Source organism: Dama dama, chromosome 13 (assembly GCF_033118175.1).
Source record: "Dama dama isolate Ldn47 chromosome 13, ASM3311817v1, whole genome shotgun sequence".
Lineage (NCBI taxonomy): Eukaryota > Metazoa > Chordata > Mammalia > Artiodactyla > Cervidae > Dama > Dama dama.
The window spans coordinates 43,290,546-43,307,681 of record NC_083693.1 but is presented as its reverse complement, the minus strand read 5'-3'; the positions used below and the strand labels follow the sequence as shown (position 1 = coordinate 43,307,681).

The 17,136-nt window shown below is 41.9% G+C and overlaps 1 protein-coding gene across 1 annotated transcript; it reads left to right on the top strand.

The window, feature by feature from the left end:
* Positions 1–10,776: 10,776 nt before the first annotated feature.
* Positions 10,777–13,357, top strand: LOC133067951 (cathepsin G-like). The gene is made up of 5 exons (XM_061159035.1): positions 10,777–10,831; positions 11,555–11,702; positions 12,136–12,285; positions 12,430–12,682; positions 13,134–13,357. Exons 1-5 carry the CDS (start codon positions 10,777–10,779, stop codon positions 13,293–13,295), a joined length of 768 nt encoding a protein of 255 aa, XP_061015018.1. The 3' UTR covers positions 13,296–13,357.
* The last annotated feature ends 3,779 nt before the right edge of the window (positions 13,358–17,136 follow it).

Genomic DNA, 17,136 nt, shown 5'->3' with positions numbered 1-17,136 from the left:
GGCAATTTGGAGTCTTTTGTGGTTCCATGTAAATTTTAAGGTTATTTTTTCTTGTTCTTTGGAAAATGTCATGGGTATTTTGATAAGGATTGCATTAAGTCTGTAGATTGCTTTGGGTAGTAAAGTAATTTTAACAATATTAATTCTTCTGCTCTAAGAGCACCAGGTATTTTTCCATTTCTTTTTATCATCTCCAATTTCCTTCATCAATGTTTTATAGTTTTCTTTACTTCCTTGGATAAGTTTATTCCTTAATTTTATTCTTTTTGATGCAATAGAATTGCATCTATTCTAAATAGATTAAAATTGCTTCCTATTTTAAATAGGATTGTTTTATTTTCTCTTTATGATAATCATTGGTGTGTATAAAAGCAACAGACTTCTGTGTATTAATCTTGTATCCTGCAACTATGCAAAATTCATTTATTATTTCTAATAGTTTGGGGATGGAGACTTTAGGGTTTCTATATAAAGTATCTTGTCATCTGCAGTTTTACTTCTTCACTTCCAATTTAGATGCTTTTTTTTTTTCTTGTCTTATGCTGTGGTTGATACTTCCAATACTATGTTAAATAGAAATGGGCATTCTCAACTGAATTTGTCATAAATGACCTTTATTGTGTTGAGAGATGTTCCTTGTTTACCCACTTTGCTAAGAGTTTTTATCATCAGTGGGTGTTGAATTTTGTCAAGTGATTCTTCTTCATCTATTGAGATGATCATGTGATTTTTCTGTACTTTTGATAACATGGTGTATCACATCCATTGGTTTGTGAATGATGAATTGTGTCCCTGGAATAAACCCGACTTGATCACATTATATGATCCTTCTTATATGTTGTTGGATATGGTTTGTTAATATTTTGTTAAGGATTTTCAAATCTATATTCATCAAAGCTACTGGTCTAAGATTTCTTTTCTTTTTTTTTTTCTTTTAGTAGAATTTTAATATAGAATGAAAAAAAAACAAAAAACAAACCCAAAACCCTAACAGGTTAAAACAAGTCAAACAACCAGTCTACCCAGATAAAACCTTCACAAAGGTCAACTGAAGTAATCCAGAGCTAAAACTGAATTGTGCAGATTTTTCAGTGAAGTCACCAGTCACATAACATCAATTATTTACACACTTGCAAGCCCTCTAAGAACTGTGCCCCAAGAAGCATTAACCTTTGTTGTTTTCGTGTGCCATCCTAAAGACTTGCACATTGTTATTTTTCAGATAATCTAACATTTTTAATAGAGAATGTTCTCTACCAAGTGGTAATGCTTTGGTACTATTCATATAGGATTGCTTATCCTAAAGACTTGACATTTCCCCAAGAGGAACTTTGATTCTGCTTTAAGTTTTGATACTGCTTTTTAAGTTTCATATAAATTAAAATCTGTATCAAATATCAATATGGAGGGAGGTGACACAGGATGCAACATATACAGTCAGGTTACCTCTGCCTATTTAGAAATTGCTCCTTCAAGATATTCGCACCAGAGAGCTGTCTGTCCCGCTTAATATTCAGTAGTACAGGTTTGAATCACCAGAACCTTGGCAAGACCTTAATATTTCAGTTATTAACAACTACCTCTAGGGGCAAGTCCATGTTTACTGAGTTATGACAAATTTATTATAACGAAGGAAAACAAGTGTAGCCAGCCATCTTAAAAAATGCCCCAACCACTGCTTCTCAAAATAGAAAGACTGAAACTACATACGTTTATCATACAACAAATCCCATCTCTGTCCCCTGAAAATTCCCCTAATTTCATTCATTAGAAGGGGATTTTTAAAAAAGACTTAAAGAGCACTTTACAGCAGCATTCAGCTTTCCTGTGAAATACTCAGCATCTTAAATATTATGTACACTTCTTTTTTATAAGATTTCTTTTCTTTCCTGTTGCTCCGTTGTCTGGTTTTGGTAATAAGGTAATGGTGCTCTCAGCCTTCTCTGGTGGCTCAGACAGTGAAGAATCTGTCTGCAGTGCAGCAGACCCAGGTTCATTCCCTGGGTCAGGGAGATCCTCTGGAAAAGGGAATGGCAACCCGCTCCAGTATTTTTGCCTGGAGAATTCCATGGACAAAGGAGCCTGGTGAGCTACAGTCCGTGGGGTCACAAAGAGTTGGACACGGTTGAGCAACTAACACTTTCACTTCACGTCCAGTGATGCCCTCATGCAATGAGTTTGGGAGTTTATCTTTCTCTTTAAACTTTTGGAATACCTTGAGAAGGATAGGTATTAACTCTTAAATATATGTTTAGTATAATACTCTTGTGAAGTTGTCTGGTCCCGGGCTTTTGATTGCTAGGAGTGCTTTTATTTAGAAATTTGATTTCACTACTAGTAATCAGTCTGTTCAAATTATCCATCTCTTCTTGCCTCAGTCTTGGCAAGTTGTATCTTTCTAGAAATTTGTTCATTTCTTCTAGGTTGACCAGTCTGTTGGCATATAGCTGTTTGTGGTATTCTCCTATGATTCTTTTGTATCTCTGTGATGTCAGTTGTTATTTCTCCTCTTTCATTTCTTATTTTGTTTACTTGGGTCCTCTCTCTCTTCTTCTTGGTGAGTCTGGCTAAAAGTTTATTAATTTTGTTTGTCTGTTCAAAAAAATCAGCTGTTGGTTACATTGATTTTATTTCCATTATTTGTTTTCACTGCTTTGTTTCCTCTCTGGTCTTTACTACTTCCTTCCTTCTCCTGACTTTGGACTTTGTTCTTCTTTTTCAAATGCCTTTTGATGATCGGTAGCTTTACTTATTTGGGATGTTTCTTATCTTTTGAGGAAAGCCTGTGTTGCACTGAAATTCCCTCTTAGAATTGCTTTTGCTGTGTCTCATAGATTTTGGAGTGTTGTGTTTCCATTTCATTTGTCTTTCATTTCACGTGTGGTGGGAAGACAGTCATGGTGGCAACACAGGCTTATCAGTAAAATTGTCCCCAAGGAGCTTCCAAAACATCTTTCTAAGTGATTTTAAGGCAGTCCTGAGGATTTCCAGAATGCTTCAGGAGTACATGGGTCTCCTACAAAGTCAAGACTAACTACGTTGGTTTCTGACCAAAGCAGCAGCAAAAAGAGGGAAGGGGAGGTGACCCAGCACCACCTGACAACTGCCTGCCCAGAAGACTTGGACTGTTGGTGGCATTTGGAGCCAGGAAGGACATGGGAAACACCCGATCTAGTGTCCCAACATCCCAGAGAAGAAAAATACATTGTAACTGACGGAAATGTAATAAAACAGCCCAAAGTAGATGTAACTAGCTATGGATATTGTGAAACATATCACCATCCTATTTGTTAAAAAATAACTTTCAGTCCAGTTCAGTCACCTTTCATTAAAATACAAAATAAAAGCGTACCTCTCTCTACCATCATATATCCCCTCTCTACCCAAATGGTCTCTCTAATCCCTAAACTCTGGTTTTTGTTTCTACTTGGATATCTAAGTCACCATTCCATTTATTAATGATTAATATTTCTGTATACAGCATTAAAAATATTTACCTATCATAAAGTTTTTGTTACATTTTCAAATACACATTTGGATCCATAATCCACATAAAACAGATTATTGGATATGGTGTGAAATAAGGGTCAAGTAGAAATATGTGTTCTTATAGGACATCATAGAGGCATTTACTGTCCTAGAACCACTTACTGAAGAGTAAAAAGAAAAAAAGTATTTTCCTCACTCTCTGACATAAATCCTCCATCATAAACCAAGCATTCAATATGTGTGTATCAGTGTCTAAATGTGTGTGGGGTCTCTATTTCTTGTCCATTAATCTATGTGTCTATGCCCCATCAGCACCACACTATCTTCATTACTGTGACTTCATTTGCTAGAATAAGACCTCCCATCTTATTCTCATTCTTCAAGACTGTCTTGGCTAATGTTGGCCATTGCTTTCTCCATATCTGTTTAGAATCAATTAAGTTCTGTGAAATACCTCTCAGGTGCAATGAATCTATAGAACACTTTCTGGAGAATTGACTTTAAAAAAAATTTTCTCTTTCAAACATCACCATGGAATATCTCTATGTTTAGGTCCTATTAAGTGTCTCTTCTTATAATTTTATACATATTTTCACCAAAGAGATCTTGCACATCTTTTTGTTAGATTTATATCTAGTTGATAATTTTCATGATTTAAATGTTAACTTCCTCAACATTTCCAACAGTATTATAGTATATATCAAAATATAATTAATGTTTAAGTTGGTTTTATGGCCGAGCAAATTTGTCAAACTGCCTTATTAACCATAATAGTTGAGCTGCAAGTTCTTGGGCATTTTCTATATACACAATAGCATCTCAAATATTCAGTTTTATTCCTGCTTTTCATGACCTTATGCCTTTCATTTCTATATCCTGCTTACGTGCACTATGTAAAATCTCTAGTATAATACTAAAGAGAAATGGTGATTATGGCTATCCACATGTCCTTATATTGTTTTGCTCTCAAGCAACAACACTGTGTGTTTCAACATTAGTATAATGATTGCTGGGGCTTTTTATGGAGACATTTTATCAGGTTAAAAACATAATTTTTTATTTATACTTTGCTAGAATTTTCATTAATGAACTTCACAAATGTTCATTTGTTTTATTTCAATTGAATAGTCATATGGCATTTCTCCCTTTTTCAATCAATCTGTTGTTTTATAGCAATTGGATTTGAATAAAAAGTCACCCACTCCTCGGATAAACCCAAATTAATTCTGATATATTACTTTTCCTTACCTCAATATTCATGTGACTTAGCCTGTAATATTCCTTTCCCATATTGTCTTTATTGGGTTTGGCATTGAGGCTTTGCTATCTCATAAAGGAGATAGGTAGCACCTCCTCTCTAGAAAATATCATGTAGTGTTCTTTGAATATGTTGTTGAGATGTTCAGGGAAGCTTTATGAGCATAGGGCTGTCCTTGATAGAATGTTTTTGAAAACAGAATCAATTTATTTAATGTTTAAAGGAAAATTAAAACTTCTTGGGTATATTTCAATAAGTTATATTTTTTAGGGATTTGTCAATTTCATGTAGATTTTCACAATTATTGGCTTCTCAATGATGTGTAAGATAACATAGATATGACATACACACACACACACACACACACACACACACACATCTCCCACATACAAACCCCTTCTCAGTTAATGCAAGTATCTTCTCCCACCCTGTGGCTTTACTTTTCACTGTCTTAATAATATTTTGGATAATCAGAATTTCACTTTTATTCATACTATGCTGTGCTTAGTCACTCAGTCATGCCCAACTCTTTGTGACCCCATAGACTGTAGCCCACCAGACTCTTCTGTCCATAGGGATTCTCCAGGCAAGAATACTGCAGTGGGTTGCCATGCCCTCCTCCAGGGGATCTTCCTAACCCAGGGATTGAACCGAGGTCTCCCACATTGTAGGTAGATTTTTACCATCTCAGCCACCAGGGAAGCCCAAGAAAACTGGAGTGGGTAGCCTATCCCTTCTCCAGGGGATCTTCCTGACTCAGGGATCAAACCGGGGTCTCCTGCATTGCAGATAGATTGTTTACCAGCTGAGCTATCAGGGGAGCCACACCTCTATTCATATATACCCAATAAATTTTTATGCAGATTAATTTATCCATTTTTACTTTGTAATTATTATTGGTTAGCACTTTCTATATCTTAAAAATTTTCCCTTTGTTAAGTTTATAAAGAAAATTCTTATTTTAAAAGTGTTTTCCTTTATTTTAAATAATCAAGTTTTATCTTTACTCATACTCAATAAATTTTACTATAGATTATTTTTGCCATTATTAATCATTTTAAACTCATTTTTTGTCTCCATTCTTTTCAAATTTTGACTCTTTATTTAGAGTGGCTCTTTGAACAGTGCAGGGTTTAAGGGCATTGACTCTCCACCCAGTGGAATATCCAAGTAAAACTTATAGTTGGCCCTCCCATTCTGTGGTTTCACAATCACTTATATAATCAACCATGGATAGTGTAGCATGGTAGCATTTACAACTGAAAAATAAAAACCTTGTATAGAATGAAAAATGAGATGGTGGAGTAGAAGGACTTGAGCATACCTCCTCTAATGAAAACACCAAAATCACAACTGCTGAACAACCATTTATGAAAAAGGATTTGACATACTAGAAAAGATATTCTACACACAAAGACAAAGAAGAAGCTACAATGAGATGTCAAGAGGGGCTCTTTCACAATAAAATCAAACCCCATACCACCAAGTGAGCAACCGACCACCCGGAAAATAATTATTTCTCAGAAATTCTCTCACAAGAGTGAGACTCCCTAGCCCCACATCAGGCTTCCCAGCCTGGAGATCTGGCACTGGGGCAAAGAACCCCAAGAGCATTTCTTTTGAAGGCCAGCAGGACTTGAATGCAGGAGCTCTACAGGACTGGGGAAAATGGAGACTCCATTCTTGGGGTGCATATACAAGGCTTCATGTGCCCTGAGACCCAGAGCAAAGCCGTGACTCCATAAAGGCCTGGGCCAGACCTTCCTGGGGGGCCTGGAGGGTATACTAGGAAGGTGGGATATCCTATCCTAGGAAGGTGTGGCTCACTGTGAGGGCAAGGACACTGGTGGCAGACACCCCAGGGAATGTTCATCAGTGTGAGGTCTCCTGGAGGTTGCCATTTGGGCACCAAGACCTGGCCTTACTCAACAGCCTGCAGGCTCCAGTGCTAGAATGCCTGTTTCACAATAAAATCAAATAACCCCATACCCACAAGGTGGGCTACAAACAAACTGGAAAACAATTGGAAAAAGTCCCACTCATCAGCAAACATGTTGCCTAAAGTCATCCTGAGCCAACAACGGCCTAGAAACACATGGCCCTGCCAACCAGCAGGACAAAACACAGCGCCACCCACCAGTAGCAAGTACTAGTCCTTCCCACCAGGAAGCCTGCACAAGCCCCTGAACCAACTTCACCCAAGAGGGAACAGACACCAGAAACAAGAAAAATTATAATTCTACAACCTAAGGAACAGAGACCACAGACATAGCAAGTTAGAGAAAATGAGATGGCAGGAAAATATGTTCCAGATGAAGAACAAGATAAAACCCCAGAAGAACAACTAAGTGAAGTGAATATAGGCAATCAACCTTGAAAAGAATTCAATGCAACGATGGTAAAGATGATCCACAATCTCAGAAAATGAATGGAGGCACTGACTGAGAGGACACAGAAACGTTTAATAAAGATCTAGAAGATTTAAAGAACAGAGATGAACAATACAGTACAATATAATTATTGAACAACACAATACAGTGACTGAAACGAAACATACACTAGAAGAAATCAATAGAATAAATGAGGCAGGAGAATGAATACATGAACTGAAAGACAGATTGGTGGAAATCACTATTGCAGAACAGAATCAAGAAAGAAGGATGAAAAGAAATGAGGACAGCCTGAGAGACCAAAATTCACATTATAAGGAGAAGAGAGAGAGAAAGGACCTAAGAAAATATTTGAAGAGGTTAAGAGCTGAAAAGTTCCCTAACATGGGAAAGGAAACACTCACTCAACTAACAGGAAGCACAGAGCGTCCCATACAGGATAAGCCCAAGGAGGAACACAGACACACATGTTCATCAAAGTGACAACAATGAAAGACAAAGAGAAAATATTCAAAGCAACAAGGGGAAAGCAACAAATAACACACAAAGGAACCCCATACCATTATCAGCTGATTTTTCAGTAGAAACTCTGCAGGCCAGAAGGGAGTGGCAGAGTATATTTAAGGTGATGAAAGGTGAAAATCTATAACCAAGAATACTATACTCAGCAAGGCTCTTGTTCAGATTTGATGGAGAATCAAAAGCTTTACAGACAAGGAAAAGCTGTGAGAATTCAATGCCACCAAACCATCTTTACAACAAATGCTAAAGGAATTTCTCTAGGTGGAATAAAAGGCCACAGCTAGAAACAAGAAAAGTACGAATGGGAAAGCTCACCAGTTAAGACAAACATTCAGCAAAGAAAGGAAATCATCCACACACAAATATGATATCCAAGCCAGCAATAATGAAAAGAGGAGAGTACACAAATGCAGGATATTGGAAATGCATTTGAAATTAAGAGATCAGCAACTTAAAACAATATTGTATTTCAAAACCTCATGGGAACCAAACCTACAGTAGACACACACACACATAAATCCAAACATGATACTAAACATAATCATCAAATCAAAAGAAGAGAGAACCAAATAGGGAGGGAAGGAAACAGATCTACCAGAACAAACCAAAACAATTAACAAGATGTCAATAACATATATATCAATAATTACCTTAACTATAAAAGCATTAAATGCTCCAACAAAGACACAGACTTGCTGAATGGGTACAAAAATAAGGCCCACATATATGCTGTCTACAGAGGACCCACATCAGATATAGGCACACATAAAGACTGAAAGTGAGGGGATGGAAAAAGGTGTTTCATGCAAATGGAGATCAGAAGAAAGCTGGAGTAGCAATACTCATATCCAACAAAATAAATTTAAAATAAAGACTGTTACAAGAGACAAAGAAGGACACTGCATAATGATCAAGAGATCAATCTAAGAAGAAAATATAACAATTGTAAATATATATCCACCCAACATAGGAGTACCTCAACATATGAGGGAAATGCTAATAGCTGTAAAAGGAGACATCTATATTTTATTATACTGATAATATCTTAAAAACTAACGGGTTTTTTTCCTCTTTTGCTATTTACTATTTCTTAGTCATGATGTCTCATATTCTTATTGTTTGCTGAGCTGTTTGTATTTAGCTATATGCTTGTCACTATACTTGAAAAATAATTTTTTAGGTGTAATTCGAATTTTGAAGATAAGTGAAATTTCTTTGCCATAGATTCTGCCAGGTACATTGGAACACAATCCATGAGTACAATAACAGAAACTCAAGGCTTGAGAGTCCATTAAAAAATCCAGGTAATTGCAAACTTTCAAGAAATTATTTGCAATTACTAACTCAATACCTCTTTTTTGTTAATTTGAGGATGTAGACTTTTAAATTCACAGCTTATTGTGGGGAGGGTTTGACTAGACCTGTTTGTCTAGTCTAGACCTCATGATCTTTGATTTCTACACCATCATTTTAGGTGTTCTTCAAACAGAAGCTCAAATTCTGTGGATTTAGCAAATTCTCTCAGAGAAATAGAGTTACCTGTCTTGATTCCCATTATTCCTTCTGTTTTAACCTAATAATAACTCTTGCATTGGGAGTTCTTCAAGGTTTCCATACATTTTAAACAAGTTTGTTTGGGGTTGGTTTTGGTGGGAAAATTGGCATGAAATCCTAGTCACTGTTAATGAAATCCCCTGAACATCTCTCCACCCAGATCATTAGGAGAATATTTTACTTCCCTTTTTGCACACGGACTCTCTGTTCTTCATACTTTCCCCATAGTTTAGATTAGAGTAACATTTTAAAGACAAAATAAACAGTTAGAAAGCCTATATAACGATAAATTAAAATTATGCAAAGACACTAAGTAAAGTAGTTATACTATTTTTGCTTGTTTTCCTGTTTTCTGCCTATATCTTTTTGAGATGCATAAGGAAATTTCATGACGTTGCAATCATTTACAATGTAATAGGGAAGGAATTAAGTTCTTTGCAGCTTTGAGAATAAGCGCCAAGCTGTGTATATTTGTATATGGGGAGCAGATCGTTAACTTTCATAAGATTTTTCAAGTGGGCTTATCACAATCCATAAAAGGTTGAGAACTGTATTGGTTTTCAATTCTGACATTTTTGCAAACATTTACTGTATTGTAGGGTTTTCTGTGCCAACACAGAACCTTCCAAGTATTTTACGTGTGTCTGCCAACCCCCTGTGTTACTCGACAGAACTCTCCCATCCTTTCCTCTCAATGGTGAGTGTCCCCTTCTTCATGTCTCACAGGGAGCACAGCAGGGAGGCGCCTCCTTCTTAGGAGCTAGCTCCCGTGGAGCAGAGATGGGTTTAGGTTGACGGGTCTATCCTGGATGAATAGGATCTGAGATGCTTTTCCACAGGGTCTGAGGGCTGTCAACAAAATCAAGTCACCGGGCTTTCTCTGCAGGCAGGGAAGCTTCTGGGACACAAAAACATTCACCTCAGGAGGAGGCAGGAGAATAGAAGCCGTCCCCAGTGTCGTGATTCACTGAGAGCTTGTTGGGGGCTCAAATGACCTGAGAGAGAAATGGTCAGTGGCAGAGCCTCACTCTTCCCTTTACTTTCTCTGGCCGTGCCCTCCACCCCCTCCAGGAGCAGAGCTCCTCAGGGCGCTTGAGAGCTTCTAGAAAGAAGTGGGAGCAGCAAGGGCCTGGGTGGGGATCAGGACCAGGGGGTGAAGACACGCAGGTTCCATTCCCCGAGGGAGGAGGAGGAAGCAGACAGGCCCCAGCCTTGGTGCCTGTGAGGACATCGTTGAATGTGGTGGGTATGGGGTTCTGGGGCACAGTGCCCAGCCCCGCCTTGGTGCCCTGGGCTCCCATTTCTGTGGCCGGCCCTGACTCAGCAGCTGTGCGGGCTATTGCACTGAAGCCTTCGGTTACTGCCTTCCCCCAGGTCCCTGGCAGTTGGTGGGCAAGCCTCTTGGGCACTCTGGGTGATGAAACTTATCCCAGCAGCAGGAGATGGGACTGTGAATTCTCGAGCCCCCGCCCCCCACCCTCCCCTTTCCTTCCTCTCCCGGGGGCTCAAAGTCGGGCAGGAGGAAGTAGGGGCAGCTACTGACTGGGCAGCCTCGCCGGGAAGATGCGGCCGCTCCTGCTCCTGGTGGCCTTTCTCCTGTTCCCCAGGGCTCGGGCAGGTGAGTGCCCATTCCCACCCTCAGGGAATGGGCCCAACTCCACCCCATAGACTGGAGTCAGACCATCCAGACACTTGCTAGCCCTGTATCACTGGGCAGCCTGCATGAGTCCATAGCTTCTCAGCTTCAGATTCTGACGGCAGAAATTATATCAAGCTGACCTGGAGAGTCGCTATGAGAGTTAAGAGACGGAGTGTACATAAAGCTCTCAGAACCACCCTTGTACATACTACCTGCTGTATAAATGTGCTCTCTGAACTGAGTTTGCAGCCCCTGTGTCAGAGCCTAGGGGATCAACATACAGCGATAGCGGGCCCATCAGCTCATCTCTAGATCCTTAAATTCATGAGCTGGACTCACAGGCATCTGGAAAGTTCCCTGAGGAAGAAAGTGCCACAGAACTTCAGGGACAGGCCCCTCCAGAGGGCTCTGGGTTTGCCATCCCCACAGCAGAGAAACCCTCCTGTGAGGGAGCCTGTAGCTGGCCCTTCCTTCCAGGCAGGTGGGAGGGTGCTGAGGCTGGATGGAGAGCCAGCAGCACTTCCTGCAGGGTCCTGCAGCCTCCCCCAATTCTGTGCCCTGCAGACCCCATTCTCACCAACCACCAGCTCACCCTGCCCCTGCATCATCTCTCCTGCTCCCCAACTTCCAGTCTTTCTGGAGCCACCAAGCTGATGTCCACACACCTGCCGGTGCAGAGATAATCCTAGTGCTTCCTTCCAGGGCAGATCATCGGAGGCCAAGAGGCCAGGCCCCATTCCCACCCCTACATGGCATATATTCAGACCCTGACACCAGCAGGTTTGACCATCTGTAGGGGGTTCCTGGTGCGTGAAGACTTTGTGATGACAGGAACTCATTGCTTGGGAAGGTGAGAAATTAAAGAACTTCTAGGCACCTGCAAAGCAGGTCCAGAAGAGTTCATGAGAGGAGCCATTGAAGGCAGCGTTCTAGCAATGAACAGGTGAAAAAAGACCAGGAGAAGGCCTGTGTGAATGGATAGAAGCGAGGATCTGATCAGAAAGAATAAGAGGGGGAGATGGAAGGTACACCATGGGGCTCAAATTGTGAATTCAAGCTCTTTCTCAATTTCTTGTAGGGGAGGCAAATTTAAGGTCACTGAATTTCCCACCACCCCCATCTCAAGGCTGGGGAGACCTAAGGCACGGAGTTCAGCCCCAGAGCCCTCCTGTCTCCTGGTTCCCTTGGCTGAGGTCTCGTTACCCTGGGCAGTCACTTGACCTATATTGGGGACCATGGTTCCTGCAGCTCAAACCTACCTCTAGGCTCCCTTTCTTTTGCAGCCAAATAAATGTCATCTTGGGGATCGACAGTGTCACCGCTTCTGAATGGACGCAGCAGCGCATCCCTGTTCTCAGACCCATCCCCCACCCCAGATACAATCAGCGGAACAACCGGAATGACATCATGTTACTGCAGGTAAAGACCCTCTGGTTCTTCACCTGGGTGACTTTCTCCCAGCCTGGGGGGCTTCATGTGTCCTGGGACCATGGAGGGGCAATCAGGGCTGGCTCCCAGGGTGGTGGTGGGCATGGGGTGAGCATACAGTCCCTGAGTGCCTGCACACTTCCTGCCAGCTGGCGTCGAGTCAGACAGAATGAAGCCATGAAGCTGGTAGCTCTGCCTCAGACAGAGGAAATGCTGGACCCTGGGACCCAGTGCACTGTGGCCGGCTGGGGCCTCACCGGGCTGAACAGGAGAGCAGTCACACTCCAGGAGGTGCAGCTGACAATTCAGAGGGATGGAGAGTGTCACAGTCTCTTTGATTTCTACACTGGCCAAAAGCAGATCTGTGTGGGGGACCCAAGAGAGGGGAAGTCCACCTTCCTGGTAAGACAATGTAGGGTCTGCTGACAGTGCCCGAGACAGGGGGCCCTGGGCAGAATGGGTAGGGGGACAGATTCCATCTCTGTGGCTGCCACCTGGGGTCCACACCAAAGTGACATGGGGCGGGGAGGGGGGCTTTTCCCCATCCATCCAGTCTCTGGGGGAATTGGAGAAGTACCAGACACACAGGAATGTTCATGTGCAGTGTTTTCCTGGGGCCAGTGAAGGTACCTTCACCTGGATTGGCCTGGGGAAGCAATCACAGTCAGGGCTGAAGCCCAGTGATGGGAAAATTCAGAAGCTTTTCTTCTGCACCCCACCACCCTCCCATCTCACACACAGCCAGCACTGGAAGGAGCTCTCCTCAACCCCCGTCTTCTCTGAGGGTTGGGAGAGGGCAACAGGAGTGGGGAGTCCTGGAAAACGGAGTGTGCCTTCCCTCCTCTGCCTGTAGGGGGACTCCGGGGGCCCCCTCGTGTGTAACAATGTGGCCCAGGGCGTTGTCTCCTATGGAGACAGGATGGGGACCCCTCCAGCAGTCTTCACCAGAATTTCCAGCTTCCTGCCCTGGATAAGGAGAACAATGAGACGCTTCAAAGAGTGGAGACCAGAGTGACATCCCACGAGACTGACTCTCCTTCTCTGGGGCAGAGCCCAGCTCCAGAGCAGATCCCAGAGCCTTAATAAACATCCTTGTCTAGAGTGGAAATGACTGATTTCTAATGTGTTCATTAAACATTTTTGTGCACAACAAAGTGTGCCTGGAATGAGGGCGAGCTTCATCAGGAAGATGGGGTCTCTTTCTCAGGAGAAGTGAATCCCGATTCCTACTGTCCTGGGGTCAGCATGATCTTCTTCCCTCCTCCCAGCCACCCATTCCTCTGTGTCCCCTCTACCCACAGCCTGAGGAGGGATGGAGGGACCTACCTCTCCCCAGAGTAAGGCTTTTTATTCTCTACCCACTAGAGTATTAAAGAGACTCCAAACTAGGTATTAAAGTGTACCCCCAAACCATGTACCATTGGTGTGAGAAGGATGAGTTGGACAGGCAAACCAAAGGGACAACTGAAATTCTAAACGAGGATTGGTGAACAGCTGTCAAACCACTGGGAAACAATAAACTTTTAATCAGTGTCATTGAAACAAAACAGAATCACTGGGGAATAAGATACAGTTGGGTCCATACTTCTTATCATAATCCAAGATAACACTCAAATGGGATTAAAGATTTAACTGTTAAAAATCAAGCCATGCAAGTACTAGAAGAAAGAAAAAAGAAGATTTACTCTCTTAAAAATATCTAAGAAATACCCATATCAAATTTGCACTTTTCACAATGGCCAAGAGATGGGAGCAACCCAAGTGTCTATGGACAGCCGGAGTCTTTCTCCAAAGTCCTTTCCCATACCATCCCTCACTGTGCTGTAGACTGTTGTTCTCGTTTTCACTGTGATGAGAATCTCCTTCTGGGTTTGTTACTCTAAAATTAAACAAAACTCCACACAATATGTTGACTAAAATAAAATGCCATTTACCCTTTTATGCATGACTAATGCATCAATATTATATTGAAATACAGGATTTCTGAAGTAACATAATTAAGCCCAAGCTTTTAACACCTTAAGGTAACTGTAGAGAATCAGCTAGGATGCTAAACATCATCAAAATGTTAACTACTCCTTGCAGTGTTACATTTCCCACCTGAATTCTTGCATTTTCTATAATCTGACATGAAATGATCCATACACACGTATCAATTCCAACTGGCTCTACACAGATATGCTTTGGCAGATTTGTCTGTTATGTTTATGGGTACTTCTTGTCAAAAAGTCATTTGCCTAAAGTTCAGCGCACGTCATTTTCCACAAAATTTTAACAATACATCTTGACAACATTCAGTCATTTCCTCTAAATTTGATACCACGTACCCATAGGAATTATCCCTTACTTATATGTTCTCAGGTATAACAGTCTCATTATTAAATGTCTGCATTGCCAGATGGAAAGAATACTTGATGGTGGGGGCAGGGGGAGAGGAGAGAGCAGTGGAAGAGCCCCCGTGAAGCCCTTCCTCTATGTGACATTTACTTTGAGCCCCAGAGCTGAAGCTCCAATACTTTGGCCATCTGATGCAAAAGTTGACTCATTGGAAAAGACCCTGATGCTGGGAAAGATTGAAGGCAGGAGGAGAAGGGAACACAAGAGGATGAGATGGTTGGATGGCATCACTGACTCAATGGACATGAGTTTGAGCAAGCTTCAGGAGATGGTGAAGGACCGGGAAGCCTAGCACACTACAGTCCATGGGGTCGCAAAGAGTTGGACATGACTGAGCGACTAAAGAACAACCACCAGAGCACCGCCGAGGTCAGGAATGCCCAGGAAACTCCCAGGACAGACCCATCTCTCCTCCAAGCCTCTCCCTGCCAGTCAGCTCTCCAAGGCAGCTGTCTGCTGCCAGCCGCCCTGCTGGAAAGATTTCTACAGCCCTCACCATGTCCACGTCCAGAGGACAATTCCCTTCATGACCATTTCAGAAGCCAGTTCCACCACTTCTCACGGCTCAGCACACTTCCTTAATAATAAACCTCAGCAGCAGAGCTTCGGCAAGAAAACATTTTGCACACCAAACACCAGTGCAAAAGAACACAGTTCCTCTCGATCTCTTACTCTGCTTTCAACCTGTGTGCTTTGGAAGACCTCCTGACTTGTCTGGAAAGTCACAAAACCATGACAAGTTCTAGGATGGAAACCCCACCAGGAACTTCAGTCCTGACCTGATCACTCAGGCAGACTTCCGGTCCACAGGAACCCGGTGCCTGTGCCCCGGGGCAGAGCATCAGAATCAGGAGGAGCTAGACACTGGTGATGCATCAGAACTAGCAGCATCACAGAAGTGAGGGCTGGTGACCTTGATCGTGGTTATCTGAGTTTGTCTGGGAAGAGTGGGGACCCCAGGAGAAAGCCGCCTTTCTCCAGCTCATCCACCAACCTGAGTTGGAGACAAGAGGGCAGCCCAGGACCAATAGCTCAAAGAAAATGCCTTTCTTGCAGAAACATTAAAAAAGAAAAAAGAAAAACTCTCAGTATACAAAATCTGCCTAATACATCATGAATCATTTCGAGATTTTAGGTGGCATGATCCCCAGAAAAACTACAAGCTCCACTAGACTGATACCCTATCAAGACTGCTTTATCACCAGCAACCCACTCCTGGGCACATATACAGACAAAACTCTATTCCAAAAAAAATACATGCAACCTATGTTCATAGCAGCACTATTCACAGTAGCCAAGACATGGAAGCAACCTAAATGTCCATTAACAGATGAATGGATAGAGAAGATGTGGTACACATATACAGTGGAGTACCACTCAGCCATAAAAAACAATGAAAGAGCATCATTGCAACAACATAAATGCAACTGGAGATCATCATACTAACTGAAGTCAGAAAGGAAAAGACAAATACCATATGAAATCACTTATATGTGGAATCTAAAATACGGCACCAATGAACCTATATTCAAAATAGAAACAGACTCATGGACATAGAGAAGAGACAGATGGTTGCCCCTGGGGAGGGGGTTAGGGGAAGGTTGGAGTTCGCAGATGTAAGCTATTACATATAGAAGGGATAAACAATAAGGTCCTGCTGTGTAGTACAGATATCTATATTCATAGTTAATCATAATGGAAAAGAATATTTTTAAAAAGGATTATATATGTATATGTGTCACCAAATCATTGTGCTGTATGAAAGAAACTAACACAACATTGTAAATCAACTATACTTCAATTTTTTAAAAAGGTTGCTTTTTCAAATTTCCACTGAATTTTCAGAAGTATAATTTTCACAGGCTACATTATGATTCACTGTTATTGTTGTGCAAAAAATTACTAAACCATTTTCACATCCAGAAATTTAACAGGCCTCTCTCCAAACACTTCCCCCCAGTATCCCACACTTGGTTTGCCCTGGCCCAAGACAATCAGATGGTTCAATTGATTAACATCCGCTCTGCATGCTCTGGGGCTTTCCTGAGTTATGAGGCCTAGTTTGGTACCAGGGGTTCCCAGAAAGACAAGACTCTTTTGTGCTCCTTACCTTCTGTCCCAGCGAGCCACAGTTAACATGAAGTTGTCTCATGCCAGGAATCCCCAACATCTGCTCCAGCCTTGTTTGTTGTCATAAAAATCTACAGATACCATGTACGGTGGGGAGCGCCATCTGCCCTTTCTGCGCCATTTGATCTCCCCCGAAAGACAAAATTTCCCTGGAGTTCTGTCTTCATAGGAAACAGGACAGGAACTGCCAGGTGGCCTAAAACAATGGGATGTTCAGAGGATGATAGTCCTCAACAGTCTCTAGGGACCCAGCTCAATGAGTTGGGGGCCCCAGGCTCCCCTGGGCAGCACAGCAGGCTCACAATGTGACCTGTTTCCCTGGTTAGTTC